This window comes from Aedes albopictus, chromosome 2 (genome assembly GCF_035046485.1).
Source record: "Aedes albopictus strain Foshan chromosome 2, AalbF5, whole genome shotgun sequence".
In the NCBI taxonomy this organism is placed as follows: Eukaryota; Metazoa; Arthropoda; class Insecta; order Diptera; family Culicidae; genus Aedes; species Aedes albopictus.
This window is the reverse complement of record NC_085137.1, coordinates 143,694,353-143,717,904: the sequence shown is the minus strand read 5'-3', so window position 1 is coordinate 143,717,904 and position 23,552 is coordinate 143,694,353. Positions and strand designations below refer to the sequence as shown.

General features: G+C 40.8%; 1 protein-coding gene across 1 annotated transcript in view; it reads left to right on the top strand.

The window, feature by feature from the left end:
- Nucleotides 1–16,540, top strand: part of LOC109398524 (uncharacterized) — a 45,165-nt gene extending 28,625 nt beyond the window's left edge. Inside the window, exon 2 of the mRNA XM_062850574.1 lies at nucleotides 11,626–16,540. Coding sequence (XP_062706558.1) covers nucleotides 11,642–12,796 — 1,155 coding nt within the window. The 5' untranslated portion in view covers nucleotides 11,626–11,641 and the 3' untranslated portion in view covers nucleotides 12,797–16,540. The remainder of the gene's footprint in view (nucleotides 1–11,625) is intronic.
- The last annotated feature ends 7,012 nt before the right edge of the window (nucleotides 16,541–23,552 follow it).

The window sequence follows — 23,552 nt, the reverse complement described above, 5'->3', positions numbered from 1 at the left end:
TCGTACCTAACATAAATCGCTTAAAACTGCCAAATTGATTTGGTAAAACGAAATATTTTGCATGAGTCGTTAATTTAGATGTTAATTGGCCAATTTACCTTTTGATTGCCTAAAAAAAATATTTCCATGCTTAATGGCCTGTAGTCAAAAATGCCCAAAATCGCATATTTTGCCCTATAAATTGAGGTATAGCTCAAAATTGTGACGTGCTGGAGCAAATCTGAGCCCGGATTCGGATTCAGCGGCCCAAAATCTGTCAGAGACACATAAGTTTGCTCTTGTGACAGACCAAAGGTTAATTTTTGTTACGCTGTGAATCCAAGGAGGAATCCTGCAATCCTGAAGAAATCTCAGATGGATTTTTTGAGAATTTCTGGAGGAATCCTTAGCATAGTTCCTGAAGAAACTCCTGAAGGAACCGCGGAAGCAATTTCAAGAGGAATTCCTAAGTGAATCCCTGGAAGTTCCTGAACGATGTACTGAAATTATTCCCGGAGGAAATTGTTAAAATAATGCAGGGATGAATTTATGAAGAAATCCTAAGAAGAGTTCTTGGGAGAATCTTAAAAAAAAATAAGTTGTTCCAGAAAGAATCACAGAAGCAATTCCCGAGTTAAGCCCTGCAGAAATTTTTGGAGCAATCCCCGTAGGATACCCTAGGGGAATGCTTGTAGGGATTAACAGAGGAGTCTCTAGAAATGCTCCTGGAGAAATCTCCAGAAGAATTCCAGGAAGAATATCTAGAGGCATTTCTGAAGGAATCCCTGGATGATTTTTAAGGGGCAGCAGTTCCCAGAGGAGTCCCTGGAATAATTCCTGGACGAATCTCTGAAGAAATTCGGAGAAGAATCCCTTGAGAAATGCCTGGAGGAATATCAGTAAGAATTCCTGAAGGAATTGCAGATAGAATTCTTAGAGAAATCTTGAAGAGATCGTGGAGGAGCTCCTTAAGGAACCCCTGTGTTTTGGCCCCAGTGTTCTGGTATGAATAAACATCACAAAATTTAGCCATTCAACCAAGCTTGTTAATTGGTAAAATTATATGATATGATTGAAGTAGTTATCTTGGAGAAATTTTTGGCGAAATTTTCTATGATTCTCGAGTAAAAAAGGTTTGATTGTGGATAAAAACCCTAATTTTTATAAAAGTTTATTTTTTGAGATATTTTTTTAATTGTTGATAATCTTTGAGTTGGCTCGGATTGAAAAAATCAGGCGGCCAAAGGGGGGGGGGGACCACGTAGGACCGGACACCAACCCCTTGCCTTCCGGAGGACCGTAGTGCTCAACTGACCTTAGAGTCCTTCCCTGGCACTCGGAGCCGCCCTAACATTGGGATCAGACGCTTTTATGAGTCCTTTCCCTGTCTGAAGATCCCACCGGGGTTGGTTATCCAATCTCCCTGGAAGTTATTCGCCACGCGGATGTAGGGATAGATCTCAATGAAATCTGAATTACGCAACATACAGCCTTTACCATTCCTTGAAAATCAGTTATGATATATAAATTAGTGTTTCTCAGCATACATCAAATAAACCTACATGAAAATAATGGAAACAATCAGCTGTACCAAACGTATTGCATCAAAAATACAATCCAATACAAACCTCCAATCGATGAACAACTTTTAATACAATATTCATTACGATAATTAGTCACCTCACGTAAGTGCGAATTAACACCGTGAGTAAACATCAATCTTGTACACATGTACACAAAAGCAATGTTCAAAATTACCCAATAAAACTAGCATCAAAGGCCAACACCAACAGCACTCTGCTGTACAACACCATAACAAGTGATACGTGACAGAAGCGTTTACAAGGCAAGCACCGACCGACGACGACCACTCGACGTTTCAGTCGGGAAAATAGCGATGCAATCAGTGCAACCTTTACTCCATCCCATTTGACCTGCGTGCTGGTTTCTCCCTTCGTCGTGTTGCTGGCTTGCTGGTCACCACCACCACCGCCGGCATGCTGATGATAGTTGATAGCAACATTACAGAGCTACTATCTCATTAGGGGAATAGGTTGGTGTCCTCGTTGGACTCCACCATATTGCCTGACTGTCACTAGTGGCGCGGCGTGGGGCGTGATTTTCCATCTCTGTCACGAAACCGCACGTGATGGAACGCTAATTCACGCTCACTGCCGTAGCTCGACAATATGGAAACACTTTTGATGTGTTTGCTCTGCTGCTCTGGAGTGGTTCCCTGTTGGTTTGCATTTATGACGTTACAATGCTCACGACGCTCAACCCTAGTGCCACCGATCGACCTGACAAGCTTGGACAATCAACGGAATTCTTCAGCAAACCCACACAGCTCCCTTGGGTGACCGCCGGGGAACACCAACAGTGCTTGGCCAATATCAACTACATCGACGATTCCCCACAACGACGACGGCGTGACGGAGATGGAACTTCTTCTAGTGCTCGGCTGCATGGGTTTCACACAGTTCCGGTGCTAAATGTGAAACATAAAAATTAATTGCCACTCCGCACATACGAAATTAACACTTTTGTTGGCTCGGGAATGGAGCACCGCTTTATTTTATTCCCCAAGTGGGACCGCCGCCCACGGGCCTTCCAATCCAACGTAACGCCGCGGAACGACGACGGAATGGACGAAATGGGATAGAATTGCGGACTGAAGAAGGTTTCGCTGAAGGGAAATGGCTTCAGATCAGATGCTTAGACGCACGAAATGGCTGGGATAGACAACCGAATAGCTAATTAAGTTTTATCACTCAATTCCGGTAACTGGATTTGAAAACATTAGAGTTTAAGAGTTAAAACGAGTTGAAATGGTATTGTTGGGCAAAAACATGAGCCAGATAATTGGATTAATGGATATGTTGGAAACGAGCCTGAGTGTCCTCTGCTGTACATAGTAGCCGTCTCCATTCCACTCGGTCCATGGCTGTTTGTCTCCAGTTCCGCACTCTGCGTAGGGTCCGTAGATCGTCCTCCACTTGGTCGACCCACACAGCTCGCTGCGCTCCACGTCTTCTTGTACCGGTCGGATGACTCTCAATAACGCACACCGTATCATCCCGATTTTCTCGGTATGGAGGATGGTTGCTTCTCTCAGCAGCTGATGCAGCTCGCCTCATGGTTTATTCGCCTTCTCCAAGTCCCGTCTTCCATCTGCACTCCGCCGTAGGTGGTACGCAACACCTTCCGTTCAAAAACTCCAAGGTCGCGTTGGTCCTCTGCACGTAGGGTCCATGTTTCGTGCCCATAGAGGACTACCGGTCTAATCAGCGTCTTGTAAATAGTCAACTTCGTGTTACGGCGGACTTTATTCGATCGTATAGTTCTGCGGAGTCCAAAGAAAGCATGATTTCCTGCCAGAATGCGCCTCTGAATTTATCTGCTTGTGTCGTTGTTGGCGGTCACCAGTAAGCCCAAGTACACGAATTCTTCAACCGCCTCGATTTCATCACCGTCGATATAAATTCGGGGTGGCGGGCGCGGTGATTCCTCCCTGGAACCCTTTGCCATCATGTACTTTGTCTTCGACACATTAATGACTAATCCGATTCGCCTGGCTTCACTCTTTAGTCGGATGTACGTTTCCGCCATAATATCAAAATCATCAGCGAAACCAAGCAGCTGAACGGACTTCGTGAAAATCGTTCAATTACACCCTCTAAAGCAATGTTGAACAGCAAGCACGAAAGACCATCACCTTGCCGTAACCCTCTGCGAGATTCGAAGGGACTCGAGAATGTCCCTGATACTCGAACTACGCACATCACTCGATCCATCGCCGCCTTAATCAATCGTATCAGTTTATCCGGGAATCCATATTCGTGCATAATCTGCCATAGCTGCTCTCGATCGATTGTATCATACGCCGATTTGAAATCGATGAACAAGTGATGTGTGGCACGTTGTATTCGCTGCATTTCCGCAACACCTGGCGGATGGCGAACATCTGGTCCGTTGTAGCGCGTTCACGCATAAATCCAGCCTGATATTGCCCCACGAATTCTCTTGCAATCGGTGATAGACGGCGGCATAGAGTAGTGATAGGCGCGGCTCAGTAGTGTGATCGCGCGATAGTTCCCGCAATCCAACTTATAGCCCTTTTTGTAGATGGGACACACCATTCTTTCCATCCACTCCTCCGGTAAAACTTCCTCCTCCCAAATTTCGGTAATGACCTAGTGTAGTGCTCTCACCAGTGCTTCTCCACCGTATTTTAGAAGCTCGCTTGGTCGTTGATCTGCTCCAGCGGATTTGTTGTTTTTCAACCGGCTAAGCTCCTCTTCAATCTTTTGGAGATTAGGGTGTGGAAGTCTTTCGTCCTGCGCACGCACTCCAAGATCTGTTAGGGGCTGTCCATAAACCACGTGGTCATGAGGGGGGGGGGGGGGGGGCAAATCGTTGTTACTGAAGTTAGTGAAGTATTGCATGCGAACTTTGCCTTTGGAGAGGTGGCTATGGAAGCTTTGAAACGTTTTTCGAAAACGTTCCAAAATTTGCCTTTTCAAAACAAACGGGGCAATACGCCCCATCAAAAGAAAAACGTCCAGCCCCGTGATAAAACTGTCCCAGGGGATAATTCCACCACATGCTTATCCTAGGAGGGTCTTTCAACAAGTGTTTAACCCTCTACTTCCCATGGTTGCTCTAGAGCACCATCGATTTTCGACGAACTCCGGACAAACGGAATTAGATGAATATGATGCAATATTTTTTAGAATATGGTTATAACCTCATAAGGTTAACCCAACTACTACCTACTTGTTTCAATAGTTGAACTATTGATAAACAATTAAAAACCTATTGATTTACAACCAAATTTTTTTTCATTGATTTCGAAAAATTTAGCCAATTTGCAATAACTTTTGTTCTACCACTTTTTTCGGAAACGCTTTTTTGGCATAGATATAGCCGTTCAAAGTCGTGGGAAGGAAAAGGTTAACTGCATAAAAGTTGCAAAGTAACACAAGCGAACAGAACTAGCTTCGTTTACAATGAAGTCAGCTCACAAGAGGTAAAATATTACGCCAATAGACTCGATTGAGATCAGACTTTTTGATATTTTTATTGCTTTTCTGTACCAATCCACTAACGGACCAGCTTGATGGCAATGATTCTTCAATATTTGAGATTTCTAATCGATCACGCATACGAAAAGCGCTTGAATCGCTAGAAAATGAAGAGGGGCGTTTTGCCCCGGTGGGGCGCATTATACCCTTTTACCCTAAATCAATAACTTTTTCCACAAGCATTCAATCGTTTTGCGGTCTTCGAAGGAAAGTTTCATAAATGATTTTCCTACAAGAAGCATTGATTGATGTGAATTAAGGAGACAAAGAGCGACCTCTGGAATTTTTTGTTTGAAAGTTTTCCCATAGTAAATCCTATGCAAACTTTAAACCGCTTGCGCTAAATTATAGTTTCACCGATTGCGCTGAAACTTTGTACAGCTCATATGGGACCTAAATGGGATCTAAAAAGTCAACTGGAGCGAGGATTTATTTTTTCCATACAAGCGTGTCCCATACTAATGAAACACCGAGTGGTCCAGTGGAGAGTAGAGTTTTTGACCCCATTCTCGGCACCTCAGGTAAACAAAATTGTGCATAACCTAAATTCACAACGAAACGACCGTTTTCGTCCACTTCGTCCATCTGAATCAGATGCCTTATTGCGTGAACTTGTGCGTGCTAACAGTGATTGTTGTGAAGATTTTCTGCCGGAAAGTTGATTTTGAACGAGTTTACTGCACCTTGTCTAGCGCCAATTCCCGGCACCAGTGCCGAACTTCAAACAAAATCAAATGGGAAGCCACTGGCACCCATCTTTGTGCTGACGAAGTGCACTCGTCGGTGTGTAATATTTGTTTTGAGCACTTGTGCGGCTTAATAGTGAACGTTTAGCTGATTGACTGTGGCTCCCGTTGCGGAAATGTTGCGGAAGATGATCACCTGCGGAAGTACGTTTGGAAAATATGCGGCAAGTGATATTTTGATTTGTTTGGCCGGGAATTGGTGCGGGTGCCCAAGTTAGTCGAAACCCTATTCTGTTAGACGACTGATGCATCTAACGGCACGGTCACAAAGCCCACAAAACAAGCTGCTATGATCTACACTGACAAAATTGCAAACTTTAATCTTATAAGACTGTCACTTTTACAATTTATAAGACGTTGGAAGGATTATTTTTAAATGTGTGATTATAAACATGATGATACCCTTTTTAATTTGGATACTCATAAAATGTATACCCCTGATTTATCACCTTTATATTTGGTTAAGCATAAAAAGTATTTGTGCCTTGCTATGATAAAAAATTTTAAGGTTTCAAACATAATTCTTATGTTTGGCCAGTTCGAATCCCCAACGACAGTTACCGCTAGAAAGTTGAGGAGCTGAATATTAGCTCGCGCAGGTAAATATAAGTTGATTTTACTCTTTTGACCTCAGTAGGGGCAACATCGTGCACCGCAGAAGATTCAGCGCCAAAGTGCGAAATATTCGACATGCTGGCAGCTTTAACCGGCTGGTACTGGTGAACATCAAACCCGGTTCCCTCAAGGATGGAAGAATTAGGAAAAGATCGAAGTGAGTCGGAATCTCGGCAGACAATCGGAACCTAGGTCGGAACGAATTCTAGGACTTCCTCAAACTTGAACGATTTCATCACGATGAAGTCACGTTCGTTAGCTATTTGATTGTCTCCGACTTGTTCTCCGGGAAAGTTCCACTCAGGCTTGTAAACATTCGACACTTTTCACTACCTTCGTTTCGTTGCCGCGGTCGGGTATCAGCTTGCTTTGTTTCATTCGTTGTTTGTTACCTCTTACACACAACACGAGCGGCAGAACGAAGATCAATAAACAGAAAAGTGGATCAAATCATCATCGTCTGACACGATGACATTTATCTAATTCCAGCGTTTTGAAAGATTTCAGCCAATTATGATTAAGATTGGTATAATATTAGTTTATTCGTGTGTGATAAATCGATTACGACACATACATTTATCGAAAACAGCTCTCTTTATGGGAATGACAGGAATAACAAAAACCGAACCATCTCCCGAAGACGCAATCGTGATCAAGCGCATTCATTCGACATTTTTGTTCCGTACAGTAGTTTGATCGCTTGTGTTGCGAATGTTGGAGACAAAGGCAGCCGAATATCGACGAAAAGGTGTCAAAGACTGTGATCGCTAACAAGACTGGTTCCACTACATTTTCACAGAGTAATTACAATGTATATTTCCTACTTGCATTGATTTAATTAGCTTATTAACTTCCAGAGACCACTCACCACTGCATGATTCATCACCAAACACTGCATTCGTTGGCCAACATAATAACTTTAACCCCATCCTCGACGCCAACATCATCGCTTCGAACGGTTTCGGATTTGGGAGTAAAACGAAAGCGAAAACGGCAGCAATCACCTCGGCAACTACACCATCAAATATCTTTGTATCAAAATCAGATTAAGTTAATAAAATAAAAACTAAATCAAAACAATTACGAATAAAAAATATTAATATTAATCATAATATTTATTTGGTCCCCACCTATAAACGTTGTATTCGAATGGCCAATAAAAATCATAACGCTCACACATAAAATTTATAAAACGCGGCAAATATGATTCATTTGTTTTGAAATACAGCTTTCATAAGTGTTACACCGTATAATGTTTATGTTTCTCTATCATATTATTTATTTATGACCACAAATTGCAAAAATCTATGTAGTTTCACTTATAAATAATATACGAAAAATCCTCTCAGTGTAGAGTTTACTGCTTTTGTCTTGGTTGGTAGTTGGCTATAATGACATTTTAAATATAGTCTAGAATCACCCATTGACAGCCCAACAAACATTTTTGCTGTACAAGAGTGGAACAAACTACTCTTAAGCAAACTTTAGCTTAAGAAACTGTTATTCAGCTAGTTGTGTTACTTGGGAGGTGATGGCTGCTACATCTCCCCCTCTCAGAAAATGTCGTGGGATGTCGACAGCCATCTTGGAACTCTCGATCTCCGCACAGAACGTCACAGAAATACATACTTCAGTCAAACCATGACTTGATTCATGATTCGTACATGACTTCGTATTTCGGAAATGCTGCTCAACGTGCACCAGGTCATCTTATTTGAAGTCACGCTAGATTGCTGTATGCCGGCGATTGAACTGTGTGAGGTTCTTGGCAGCCGGACTACAAGAGCAGGCTTCTTCAAAAGGTCGAAAGTGGTGCGTACCGGTTTTCCGAGAAATACTTCTGCAGGATGTGTATCGATTTGGAGTTGAGCGATACACTGATAGGAATGTCTGCAGATGCTGAAATGTTCCTGGAAGACCAGTTAAATAACACGTTTTGTTAGTTTCAATAACAACTTGATAATAGCGAATTTATAAAATATTCAATAACAAATTTTGAAATAAATAAGTTTTTGAAAACAATCACAAAACACAATGAGTTATAATATCAAAATCAAAGTTGCGATGCAGCAAAAGCAATAAAAATAAAATGTCTAAAAATAATCAAGTTTTTCTTCTTGGTGACTGGCTCAGCTGATCCAAAATGTAAAATGGCCAATACTCTGTTGTAATTTCTATATACATACTCGTACCCGATTGAAACTAAAAAAAAAACAGGTATACTTATCAAAGTGCGCCGAGATGAACTAGCCTAGGGTTAAAAATCTCGTTAATACAGACAAAAAAAAAAAATCAAAGTGCTTATAAAACAAAAGGCTGAGAAATTGTATTTTCTCATCAGTTCCTCACGGATTACTGTGAACAACGTTAATCTCAAATGGTGTAGTTTTGATCAAGGTTGCAACCATTCATTTGCAAAAATTTACATTCATTTGCTATTATCTCAGTTCAGAAGCATGCAAACTTTCAGATAAAACTACAAGGTTAAATTCATCCATACATTGTTTTTTCGACAGCATGCTTCTGAACTGAGATAATAGCAAATGAATGTAAATCTTTGCAAATGAATGGTCGCAACCTTGGTTTTGATTGCAAAGCTTGTTATTGTTGTGCTATTAAAGATCAAATATTTTTACAGTCCCAATAACAGTTTAGTTATTATGAACATATGCTACAACAAAACATGTTATTGAAATGTAATGTAAAGAATATATACCAATAGCACGATCATAACAAAATATGATTGTCCAACAAAACATGTTATGGAGCGGTAAAACTTCAATAAGTTAATAATAACAAATCAATATATAAAAACAGGTTTTATGATTCCGTTGTTATTATTTTGATATGCTCCTCTGCTCGGGAGATCAGGTGCGCTGGTTTTGTTTACGAAAAAAATGTGCTCTCGAAATCGTGAGTAGGTCCCAGAGTCGGCCATTTTGAGATTCTGACATGTCTGTCCATTCCATTTCATTTTATTCGATTTTATATAAGAGGATTCCTTGCACGCAAAGTTGTAAGCAAGCTCCATGCTGCAGACAACCTTTAATTTTACAATCCGATGAAGAATTGTGATGAAAGCGATGGAGGTCATTTTGTTACAGTGAACTCGATGTAACAATTTTGAACTGTGTATGTTGTTTCGGCATATCGTAAGCTAATTACCTTCCAAAAATTAACTGAATTGGTTGAAAGACAGCAGTGTAATCACGGTGGCCGTAAAGTGGGTGGCACCGTGTATAACGAATCCTGACTGTACCTTCGAAGATAATGGCGATGTTGGACGCCAAGTCGTGCTGAAGTTAAACTGCTGTATCGTTGAGCTCGACCGGGATGACCTTCCGACTGTTAATTTTTTTCTCACCAATACGTTGAACCCTAGGCCAGTGCAAAGTCAAAAGAGTTATGCAAATACGGATGGGTCAAGACACATCCCGGTATACAAATACCAGCCAATTTTTATATATTCTGTAGCGTAACGTCCAAACTGTAACAAAGCCTGATGCAAAGTGTACCATTAGCGGTACTTGAAATAGTTCGACTGATATGTGTGATTTCAGCTAATTTTATCAGCGCTGCAATCTTGGAAAATCAAAACGACTGTTTTAGATTTTTCCCGACATTTCGACTCCGATTCGAGTATTCTTCAAGGGAAAATTCTGATTAGTCGGTATGTCCATTCTAAACAACTAATCAGAATTTGCCCTTGAAGAAGACTCGAATGGGAGTCGAAACGTCGGGACAAATCTAAAACAGTCGTTTTGATTCCTTAAGACTGCAGCACCGATAATAGTATGTAGCTGAAATGTTCTTTTAGCACTTCCATGTTAATTAACCCGGGAGCGGTCGCGTCGTGTACTGAGTACACGCACCATGAAAAATGCACGCTTGTGATTCACAGTGTGAACGCACAATGGTCCAATTTTGAGAAAAGCTGGCAAAAACTCAATTTTTAAACTTCTCTTAAATGGGTTTCAGTATATCGATCATTCATCTACAATATCAGAAGCGTTGGCTGTGTTTTAAATAAATTGGAAATCATGATTTTGTTTCTTTTTACAACACTAAATAGCTGCTGATGAAAAATTGCTAATTTTTTGATAAAGAACACAAGCAAGTTCAACCACTACAAAAGTCTAATAATATAAGTAATTCTATGTCATCCAGAAGTTTATTCGTAAGATCTTGTGTATATTAGGCACCTGCAATGGAAAAAGGGATCAAAATATAACTTTTGACTTCAAAATAACATCACATATTATTAGTACGAGAAATTATTATACTTTAACTTCAAAGTGACTAAAAAATCGCTCCCAGCTACTCCCCGTGCAGATATTCGGTTCAAACGCACGTCTAAGTATGCAGAATTGATTAAGGAAAATCGCAGCTGCCATGAGCTGCCAAAACATTAGCCCAATAATGATATGTGTATAGCCAAATTGTATGGAAAAGAGCAATTTTGTTCGGAATTCGTTCGAAGAAATCGAAAAATAATGAAAATGCCATTAATGTGAAAATGAGAGTTCAATAATGTTTCAATATAATAATTTACTTTTTGGATTCGACTGTGATAGATTTTAGCTTGAAAATGGCTCTTCCAGTCTTGACAAAAATCAAATACAGCTATTTAATCTTGTCCGACGTTTCGGTCTCATTTAGGACCTTCTTCAGGGACTCGGCAATAATTGAGTCCCTGAAGAAGGTCCTAAATGAGACCGAAACGTCGGACAAGATTAAATAGCTGTATTTGATTTTTGTCAAGACTGGAAGAGCCATTTTCAAGCTATAATAATTTAGGCTAAAACTAGCAGACTACTATGATTTGGCAATTTTTGCCACGTATTTTCAAATCTGGACCACTGTGGAACGTGATGCCGTTGCAGGTAGTCGAAGACGCGACTGCTCGAGGGTTAACTTAAAGTATCCTCTGATAATGACCATTTTGCATGTGTATAAAGTGTGGCAGGCACGAAGATACTCTATGCCCAAGGAAGCTAGAAATGTCCATGACGAAAAGTTTCTAGAACGACCGGAAATCGAACCTGTCACCCACAGCATGATCCTACATTATCCTAAACACTAATGGTTAAACTGCTGCGGATACAAAAGTCCTATAATATTTATACAAATCCATAAAGTTACTACATCTGTAACAATTTTTGCTAACAACTATTTTTTTCCAATATCTTTTCATCTTCCAGGTTGTCTCCCCTGAACATGCCCGACTACGCCGAGGTGGCCGGTTGCTCATCCTTCAAAAACGACCTCGGTGGATCACCCTCCTACGATAACTACGGTGCGTATGCTTCCACCACCCTGGTCGGTCGCTCAACTGGCAATCACGTCGCCGGCATTGGCACCAGTTCCAACGGGACGCCGTCAGTGCCATCCGGTGCACCGATGTTCGCCCAGAATCAATTCGATGGGAAAAATGTCTACTCGGCCCCGACGAGCTGCCATTACAATAATTTCATAAATCAACATCAACTGCGCCATCAGCAACAATTGCATCAACCGCCCAACGGGTCCATCGGAGCTGCTGGGGTGGAACCGAAGCGGCCCGGGGGCTCGTACGGGGGCAGCATGAAGAGCCAGAAGATGAACATCATCGAAAACCGGATGGCCGACATGATGAACAACCTGGGCCACAGCCAGACCTCGGTGGCATCGGCCTCGCCTGGCCTTCCCGGGTCACCATATGGCGGCTCCAGCGTGAGTAATCTCAACGCAAACAGCAGCAGTAATCTACTTCCGGCGTCGTCCTCCGGGGCCAGTGTAAGCGTTCCACATACGCCCCTCTTCGGCACCATCAAGCGAACGACAAAATACAACAAAATAGGCTACAATAAGGATAATAAACTCAATTTCGGCGATAATGGACGTTCAACCGAGCAGCCATTGTTCATCAAGTCCAAGTACGACGGAACGTGGTCCTCGGTTCCCAGCACGGCGGCCTCGTCAGCAAACAACATAAATATGATTAATAATTCGCCATATCACCAGCAGCTACAACATCATCATCAATCGCACAGCCAGTTGCCGTCGTCGTCGTTATCCTTGTTGGGTCATCATCATCAGCCGTCGACGACGACGACGACGACATCGCATCAGTTTGCCGGCAAAGGTCCCGGAAGCTCCAACATTTTGGATCCCTTGCCGAACGACGACGGTTGCGGTGCTAGTAGCGCTTCAGCTAATAATTTAGATAATCAGCAAATACAGAATAATAATCCCAGCGGCAGCAACGGAAGCAGCAGCAGTTCCAATGGCAGCGGCAGCAGCAACAATGGTAGTAATAGTGGAAGCCACAATGGAACCGGTAGTAGCTCACAGAATTATTTAACCAGCTTTGGCAAAACGGATAATGTGTAAATTTCATGGGTGCGCGTAGGGGGCGGGGGTGGATAGAGGAGAGACCGGCTGGAAGATGGGTTTCCTGTGAACTGGTTGAGACACAGTTCCGTCACGATGATCTTTGTTGGGCTCTTCTTCTGTGATGGGTGTTGTTGAATCGTAGCAGAGAGGTTATACGTTCTCGGTATGGATTCGAATGATTTTCAATTATTTTTATCGCTCTTAATTGCACCAAAACTTGAAAATCTGTAAAATGTTTGTTATGTCAACGTACAGCAAACAATTTAGACGATCTGATTAACGTCATTCCTTGACTTCAGAGAACCATAGATGGACAACATTCAGACAATTATTTGCAAGCGGAAAACATCGGTTAGCTCCAGAAACTAATATGGGGCATCCATTTAGTACGTCACGCAAAAGTTGGGAACTTTAGACCCCCCTCCCCCCTTCGTACGGGGTTTTCGTATACCTAATACATTGGACTTCGCTTAGATCATCAAATTTTCCTAGGAACAGTTTCGAGAGACCTTTTTATTGACACATAATAAAATATGGGTTTAAGTAGTGCACAGAGCTTCTACATAGATAAAATATGTGATTACAGTTTATCTACAGCTCAATGAACTCAAGACTTGACTTCAACTAGGTCATCCCGGGTACTCAGGAATCTAGTTGAGGAACTTACTTTCTTCTGTTCGAACCGCTGTTTTCAGCGTGCAAATAACTCTCATTGTAGTCAACCAACGATTCTCTGAAGTCAAGACATGACTTCAATCAGATCATCCAAATTGTTTGCAGTACGTAGACATAACAAACATTTTACAGATTTTCAAGTATTGGTGCAATTAAGAACGATAAAATAATTGAAAATCATCCGTGATGATTATATCGAGAAATCATATTTTGTTAGGACGGATTCGGACAATCCATCGAGAGATTCAGAAAATATAAACAGTATTACAAGGGCTACAGATGTTCTAAAGATGTATCCGATGACCTATGAGGTCAATATGTGAATCATATCTCGAGTTTAATGTCATTTGAAAACAACAATCGTCAATGTAGACTTCGATGGTTCAAGAATGTTTAATATCCCAAGAACTCAAAGGAAAACTATCAAAGAATCCCAGAGTCGAACCTGTAGCAACGTCAACTATCATTAGGAAATGTATTACAAAAATTCCTTCAAAAGATCATCTGGTAAATTCTTCAAGAGTTCCTTATAGAATTTCCCCAAATTTTCTCCAGGAATTTCTTCGGTATTTCTTTCTAAAACTTTTTATGAGATTTTTTTCTGAAAGAGTTTTCCAGGAATCCTTTCAGAAGTAGGTACCTCCGTAAATTTTTCTTGCGTCAATTCAACCAGGGGTTCAATTATCAATCAAGTCAATTCAGGGTTAATGAGATTTCTTTACAGATTGTCCCAGAATTCATACAGGAGCATGTCCTAGGGATCCTTCAGAAAATAGTTCAGCGTCCATTTGACTTCAGGCAGACTTTGAATACACTTTAGATTTCTTAGGAAAACTTAAACTTCGTTTAAAGCACCATTCAGAGCAATTTGTAGGAGTTCAAAATATCTTGGTCAAAGATACCTTCGAGAATACTTCCAGGGATTTCCATAGAAGCCTTCGAACAAATACGTATGTACCGTCAGAGCGCCATTCACCGTGGGGGCATACAATGTTGTGTTGGTGAAATTGAAGGGAAATTGTCATATCATTCAATTGTGATTCAATCATAATATGGAAATAATGAAAAAATATTCGAAGGCACACGGTGAATGGAGCCCCCACGGTGAATGACGTCTTGACGGTATATGATTTCCTTGAATAATAGAGGAACTTATGCTGCATTGTTCTAATCATCATGGGGTGTTTTCTGAACATATGTAACTCAACGTTGGCCTAGAAACTTTCCCTACTACCATATTGAATTGTGCGGCAAAGTTTCTGGACAATTTACCGAAAATTCCGGAGGAGCTCTTGAAAAAAAAGGAGGAGTTTCAAGATAACTCCCGATAGATAACTCCGGATGAATTCTTCCAGGTGAAATCTTCTGATAACTTTCAGAAGAATTTTAAGAGGATCTTGTGCAAAAGTTCCAAAAAAATTGATTCGTACTGGTGCGTGGACTGGACAGCCTCAATCAATAAATCAGGCTCCCAAACAGCACCATTGCACCATTAGGTTCTAAGCAGATACCCTTTAACCACGTTCAACCTCTAATCTGTCCCCCGTGAGAAACACTTAGAAGCCAATCCTGGCCAGACCGCAAACGGAAGCCAACTAATTCATCACATTTGATCCACTGCCATTTCAACTCTTCCAAACCACAGTATAACTACGACCGACGTGATGCACTCTTCCAAACGCAGTCAGTTCCTCGGAACAGCTAGATGCAGAGGCGCATCCCTAATGAACCTTCATCATATCCGTCACCACAGAACCAGTAGCAACATCATCATTTTTCGTAATCGCCTCAATCAACCCATTTCGGGAGTTGGGACGTACTGACTACTGGATGGCAGGTCCAAATGGGACACAAATGACGACGATGGCAGAATGAGACACACGACAAAGAGTTCACATTCAGTGTCACTACTGACTGGTTCGGTAGTTAACCATCGCATCGTTGTCGTTGCAGAGCACGACCTCACCAACCCTATAGAACAAGAGCACGCAATCATCATCATCGTCGTCATCATCACCGTACTCGTCCGCTGCCACCGTTTGTCGTCACAAAATTAGAAGAATGGTTACCGCCACCAACAACAGCAGGCTGCAGAACACAATGCTCGGGTGTTTAATTTGATACTTTGTGCAATGGAATACGCAGGGATGCGCGGCACTGCTCGGTTTGCTTACTGAGAAGAGAATAGACGTCCGTACTTTTACCGAAGTTGACGATAGGCTTACAACGTCCTCTTGCGAGTCGAACTGGTGATGTTAGCTTGATTATTTACTTCACTAGAGAACCTTCTCTATGCGAGTTGGTGTTGTCGATTTTGGAAGATTGCAAGTCAACATTAAAAAAAAAGGCCCGTTCATTTTGCTGCACACAATTTAACAAATTTTGAATACGATATGGACTATGGTGACCCTACAACCATTACCGTAGCTAAAGAAAAACCGGGGAGGGAGGGCAGGCCCCAAAGAAATTCTTTGATTGGTATCCCAAAGAACCTCTAGCAGGATAAATGCAAAATATTGTTAGGTACTTCTTTGTGGAATTCAAGTATCGTGTAGAAAAAAGATGCTGGTAGAATTTGCAATGGAATTCCTGCAGAAGTTATTGAAACTCCTAACTATCCCAAAACAATCGTACCAAAATCATAGCAGAACCACAGACAAACAGACGTAACACTTGCGAAATTTCCATCGATCACGCTTTTAACGATCATTTTAAATTTTCATAGTTGTGGCTTTCACAACCAGAGGCGCGCGCATCGTATTCTCATGCGTTTGACGTTTCACACTAGCGCCTTCTGTTGACGATATTGCACAACACAGTGATTCGTGCAACTTTTCCACCAGGTGATGGTAGTGTAAACTGGGCGATGGATTTCCATGAAAATCGTTCAAGGTGTTACGTCTGTTTGTCTGTGGCTGAACTCTTTCAAAAACTACTAACTCTTTTAAGGACAAACGTTTTGAAATCCCGCTTCCACAGTGCATCAGAACTTTAGACGCACAAATCTCAAGAAGCAAGCTTCAAACAACAGTGCATTGTATTATTCTGTTCTTGCTCACTTGTAATTAGGGGCTGTCCATAAACCACGTGGTCATGAGGGGGGGGGGGTGGTTCGGCCAATGACCATTTTGTATGGGCAAATAAAAATTTTTGTATGGTCAAATGACCACGCGGGGGGGGGGGGGGTTGAAAAGTCCCAAAAAAATGACCACGTGGTTTATGGACAGCCCCTTAGCTTAAAATAAGAAGCTCAGGTGCGCTGCTTTTGTTAACGAAGAGATTTGTGCTTTCGAAATCGCGAGTAGGTGCAAAATACGGCCATTGTGGTGGCCATTTTGGGATTCTAACAAGTCTGTCCTTAAGGACTAAACCAGATATTTCTTCATGACTTCCTACAAAATTTTCTCCAGGAGAACACAATGAAAACCCGTACGAAGATTTTTTTTTTGAAAATGTATACATAATGTCTTTTATGACTAACTGGAGTTTTTTTCAGAATTAATCGACCAATTTGTCTATACTTATTAGCAATCTTGAAATAACCTGAATCACTATTCCTCTAAGGATAAACTTTCAGTTGTATTGTTCCGAGTACATACTTGTGGAAATTTCTCTAAAAACAGTATCATATACTCCTGCACAGGATATAATCATCTCAGAACATAATCTTACATAAATGTCAATTGATGTATTCCCGGAAGGATCCTTGGAAGAATTTTTGAATGTATTTTCGGAAAAGCCTTAAAACTTTTACTGGAGGAAACTCTCGAGGTGTCATTATAGGAATTTCTAAAAGCAATCCCTGGAGAAAATTTCATAAAAATCATGGAGGTATTTTCGGAGCACTCTCAAATGATGGAATACCTGGAATACCTGAATGAATTGCTGGAATGTATTAAAAAAATGTCTGGAAGAATTTAAGAAAAAATATCCTAGAAGAATTCATAGAGCATTTTCTAAGTAATTTCTGGTGAAAACCCTGGATGAATTCCTGTATTCCTGAAATTTCCTGGAGAAATGTCTTACATCGCATCCAGCATGTAAGTACTTATATGTTTAAAATAAGTCACGGTGATTGTAAAAGAATAACAACCCTGAATGAAACAAAGGACAAATTTCTGAAGGAACTCCTTTGTATGAGCTGTAGGGATATTCTTGAAGGAATTCATGGATTCCTGAACAAATCTGTGGATGAACTTCCTTAGTATTTCTAGAAGACAATTGAAAGAGTTCCTGGATGACTTCTTGGAGAATTTCCTAATTCATGTATCCCTCTAAGATTATCTCAAAGTATTCCAACACAATGCACTGGGGGATTTCCTCCAGAAATTATTCAAGTAATTAAACAAATCTTCAGGTAATTCTGGAAAAAATCTTGGGTGAGTCCCTGGAAAATATTATGAACGGATTTCTGAAATTTCTGCTCGAGCTCGAGAATAAATTTTTGAACAGATCCAGAGAGAATTTTCCGGAGAAATCACTGCAGGAATTCCTGGAGTAATCTCTAAAGGAATTCCTGCAGGTATGCCTGGCGTTAATTTATGAGGAATTTCTGAAAGTATACCTGGAGGATTCCCTGGATGAATTCCTGGAGGAATCCTTAGAGTAATTATGGGAGGAGTCGCTGGAGATATTTCTGAAGATATCGCTTGAGGATTCCCAAGAGGAATTCCTAGAAAATTTCTGGAGAAATACTTGGAGGAAGTTTTGGCCGAATTCATGGAGGAATCCCTAGAGGAATTCTTAGAGAAATCCCTGGAGCGATTCCTGGGAAAATCCCTAAAGCAATTCCTAGACGAATCTTTGGAGAAAATCCTGGAAGAACTTTTGGCGGAATTCCTGGAGAATTTCCTCGAGAAATTTCTGAAAGTATACCTGGAGGAATGCTTGAAGCAATTCCAGGATAAATTCCTAGATGAATTTCTGGTGGAATCTCTAGAGAAATTTTGAGCAATGTTTAGATGAATTCCTAGAGAAATCCCTGGATGAATCCGTGGAGGAATTCATAAAAGAATTCCTGGAGGATTTCCTGCAGAAGTACCAGATGGAAACCCTGGAGGAATCCCTAGATGAATTCCATGGAGAAATCCTTAAGTAATCCCTGGAGGATTCTCAAGATGAATTCGGGGAGTAATCCCATGGAGAAATTTTTGTAGAAACGTCTTGAGAAATTCTTGGAAAAACCCGAGGAGGAAATTCTGGAGAAATTCTTAAGGTTATTCCAAGGAACTATTCCTGGAAGAAATCATAGGAATCACTTCAGGAATTCTAAGAGGAATCCCTGGAGTAATTTCTGAAGAAATTCCTAGAGGCAGTCCCAGAAGAATTTCTGGAGGAATTTCAGGAGGAGTTCTTGGAGGAATATCTGGATGAATTAGGCCGTTACAAATATTTATTTCACTTTTTGTCCCACCACTCTTTGGCCGGTCGAGAGGGGGGGGACAAAAATAATAAAACATTTATTCTGAAAAATATTAAAAACTCATCGGATTTGTTAAAGAATTTTCAGCAAAACCCGATATTTTGATAAATATTTTTCATCTGCCCCCTCAAAATGCGAAATCCAGCCAAAAAATTTTGAAGGGGGGGGACAAAAAGTCAAAAATAAATTTGTATCAGCCTTACTTGAGGAATCATCGAAGGAATTCCTGAAGGAATCTCTGGAAGAATCTTAAGAGGATTCCCTGAAGGAATTCCTGGAGAAATCCGTAAATTGTTCCCAGGAGAAATCTCTGGAGGAATTCCTAGAGGAAATTCTCGAAGAATTCCCGGAGGAATACCTTGAAAAAAAAAATTCTTGAGAAATTACTGAAAAAACTTCGAAATAATTTCTGAAGGAATTTCTGGAAAAATGCCTGGATGAAATCCTGGAATAATGCCTGGATAAATTCTGAGAGCAATTCCTTATGGAATTTATGAATGAATACCCACAGGATTTTCTGAATTATTCCTTAAGAAATGCTTGAAGGAATTCTTTAAAAAAATCTCAGGAGAATTTTATTCAGGAATTCCTGAAGGAATTATTCCATTATTCCAATGCCTGGATAAACTCCGAGAAGAATTCCTGGGGGATTTTCTAAAAAAATCCCAGGAGGATTTCGTGGAGAAATTCATGGAGAAATTTCCGTAGTGATTTCTGATGGAATAACTGTAGGAAATTTCTCAAGAAAATCCTGCGGTAAATTATTGTTGAGTTCATAAAAGTATTCCTGTTCCTGGAGGAGTTCTCTTGAGAAAATCCTGGAGGAATCCTTGGAGAAATTTCTAGAGAACCTCTTGGAAGAATCCCTGGGGCAATTATTGGAAAAAATCTAGAGAAAATGCCAGATGGAATTCTTAAAAGAATTGCTGGAGGAATTCCTAGAGCAATCCCTAGAATATTCTCTAGAACAACTCATGAAGAAACGCATGGAGGAACCGCTGAAGAAGTTCCTGGAGACATGCCTGTAAGGAGTCCTGGAGAAATCTCTAGAGAAATTTCTTGAGAAATCCTCAAAGGAACTCCTGAAGGAATCCCTGCATGAATTCCATGAGAAATCCCTGAAATAATTCCTAGAGAAATACCTGAAAAATTTCTGGAGGGTTTTCTTGAAGAATCACTGGAGAACTTGCAGATAGATTCCCCGGAAAAATTCCTGGAGGAAAAATTCCTAGAGGAATCCCTGGAGGAATTTCTGGAGGATTTTCGTGGGAATTCCTTGAGGTATCTCAAGAGGAATACTTGAAGGAACCACTGCAGGAATTCCTAGAGGAATCTCTAGAGGAATCCTGAAACAATTCTTCTTCAATTTCTGAGGGAATTCCAAAAGGAGTTTCTGAAGAAATCCAAGGAAAAAGTTCTGAAGAAATAGCTTGAGGAAATCCTGAAGGAATCCAAAAAAAAGTACGTAGAGGAACTTTTGGAGAAATCCCTGTAGCAGCTCCTGAAGGCATCCCTGGAGAAGTTCCTGAAGAAATCTCAAGAGAAATCCCGGAAACAATCCCAAGAGTAATTGATATGGAAAATTGCTAAAAGTTCTGGAGGAGTTTCTGAGTTTCTGGCGTTTTTTTAAATAATCCTGGAAGTTGTTCCTGAAAGAACCACAGAAGAAATTCCCAAGTGAATCGCTGGAGGAATTCTCGGAGGAATCCCGGAAGCAATTTTATGAGAAATTCCTTTGGGAATCTCAGAAGAGTTTTTATAGCGAATTTCTGGAAGAATATATATTTTACGTAGCTAGGAACAAATCTAATACAGTCATTTTTATTTTCCCAAAACTGCACGGTCTCCTTGAACTTATACAAGATTCTCGGAAGCGTTATTTTTTTTTTTACGAAGGCTTAGGAGCCAACTCAATTTTTTGGCCTGAAAACATTAGGTGGCACCTAAGACTACAGCCCTATCACGGCCGATGACGAAAATCCTTTAAGCCGCCCAGCTGCAATCTCATGAACCACCTCCGAGAAAAGGCAACAGCGCAGAAATAAAAATGCCACTCTACACAATCCACATCCACGTACGTACCAGTCAGTATACCTGTTCCCCGCCGGGAAATAAGTTCACTCTTTTGTTCTGAACCCACCGTCATCAGCACATACACACCGCTACAAGTAGCATAGGTGCAATTTCCCACTATGCCACCCCGTGCACTAGGTGAATCCCATTCAGGCTCTGGCTGAAGTCCCAACACAGCCATCCCGTTGTCGTCGTCAGAGAACCCCGGGCCAATGTGCAGCACAAACACGTCCTCACCGGAAATAAAGAGCTTCAGGGAAAGCGGGAGCTTCAGGGGAAATGAGCGATAAGTGCATGTAACACGGGTGCGCCTTGTGTGTTGGTCGTGACTTTTGCAGGTGCAATTATTATCTTTTCGCAGAAAGCAGCACGGCACTGGGACCCAGGAGTAGCAACCTACTGACTGACTTGTGCTGCTGCTGCGAGAACCGGAATCTGACGCTAATTGCACAACTACGTGAAAGTTTAGCAACCTTCTTCCTCCTAGCAGCTAGGCATCGCTGAGTTGGTAGCAGGTAGCTGCTGTTGGATGCGCGCTGTGCCTGCCAACCCCGAGGAAATGCGTCGTAATTGCGATGCTGGGCTTACTTTTTGCTGGGGAGTGTGTAATGCTCTGTGTAGGTAGGTGGATCTTTTTAGAAGTGGAAGCTCCAACGGTAATGACGCAGAAAATGAGCTTCTCTGATAGAAATAATTCGACTTGCGTGCTGATTGCAATAGAACAATTCAACGAAGCAACGCAAAAATATCCATGTTCTTAAATTGAGCATTTTTGATTTGCCTGTACAATTACACAAAAGTTCTAAAATGTTCATCTCTCATGCTCATGCTCACCGCTCAGCTTTCCATTCAACTCCAATCGAATTTTCATGGAAGAATAAGTTGTACGAATTATTGTACACAAGCTACATGATGGAGTCAACTTGTAATTTTACAAAACGATGGAAAATGTGATGGAGATCATTAAGTTACAATAAACTTTCTGGAACATTTCTAGATTGAGTTTAAATAAGGACTAAAGTACAGGGGATGGCCAAAATGTTTGGGATAGGCAACTTTTTTTCTCCCACAAAAAAAAATCAACATTCTGTAACTTTTCATAGAGTGCATCAAAATATCTCAAATTTTGACTGTTTGTCAACCTATTATATGTGCTTCATTGGTACACATTTGAGCTCGATTGATCAACTTTTCGTGAAGTTAGAACCGATCGGGTAAAACACTATTTTTTAGACAACTATTTTTTGAGCTGTCATATCTCGGAAACCAGTGAACCGAATTGAATGATTTTTTTAACGTTTATCAACAATATATTGATAATTAATACGACGTTATTAAATGTAATATTTTCTCACGGCGAATTAAGTTATACCGGGTTGAAATTTTTACCAATATAGAGGAAAATAAGTCAAATTTACAATACCACCCAAAAAATATTAAATGTTTTCTTACTTCAATCTAATTAGGCTCTGATATATCTGATTAGAGATAAATTGAGAACAGAAGTAGAAAATCTTTGGATATCAACACTAAAATTTATTGACATTGATGTGAAAAAATTACATTTTTTCGAGAAAAATCCAAAAAGTGTCTATCCATGATAACTTTTTCCAACGTTTTAAAAGTACGTATGTTTTAATAGTTTGTGAAGCATTTACATATTGTTAGTGTACGTTCAAAATTTCATTCAATTCGGTTCACTGGTTTCCGAGATATGACAACTCAAAAATGAGTTGTCTAAAAAATAGTGTTTTACCCGAACGGTTCTAACTTCGTGAAATATTAATCAATCGAGCCCAAATTTGTACCAATGATGCACATGTAATAGGTTGACAAACAGTCAGAATTTGAGATTTTTTGATGCACTCTATGAAAAGTTACAGCATGTTGAATTTTTTTTGTGGGAGAAAAAAAGTTGCCTATCCCAAACATTTTGGCCATCCCCTGTAACATGATCGGTTTCTCTTCTTTTCGCTTGGACACAAAGTTGCATCGCAGCCCAGCATTGTGTGGCTAATATATCTGACTCTACTGGCATCTTGTCACTTCAACTTGAACATGGTGAAACGAAAGTACCCAATAGTGAGTTCAATCCACTCAACTTTGACTGCACAAATGTCCCGAATGGAGGATAACGCGCCTCTAAACTAAACTATCACCTTACGCCTGGCATCCACGCACCAATGTAATAACCCTACACCAACCATATCCCATCAACACTCCGACGTCCGCATGAATTTATGCAGATGTAGAGGTATATTCGATCTGCTGTAGACACAAACGATTGCACTTCGATCCCCTTCTCCACATTGACGTGCAACCTGATGTGGCAGGCGCCATTGTCGCCTAAAAATAGAAGATCACCAACACTCACACACTTAAGATGCCTGGTAGTCCCCGGCAGATAATCTCATTCTCTTTGTGTAAGTGAAGCTGGTCTGGGGATACTGGAGTAGCATCGACGGGCGCAGTGCTGTCATGTTAAAATCAAAACTTTCCAAATATCAGCACCCCCTATAGTGGAACGCCCCTTTGGAAATGACTTTAGTATTGTTCTTATTTGAGAATCATTCCTTCCTAGTT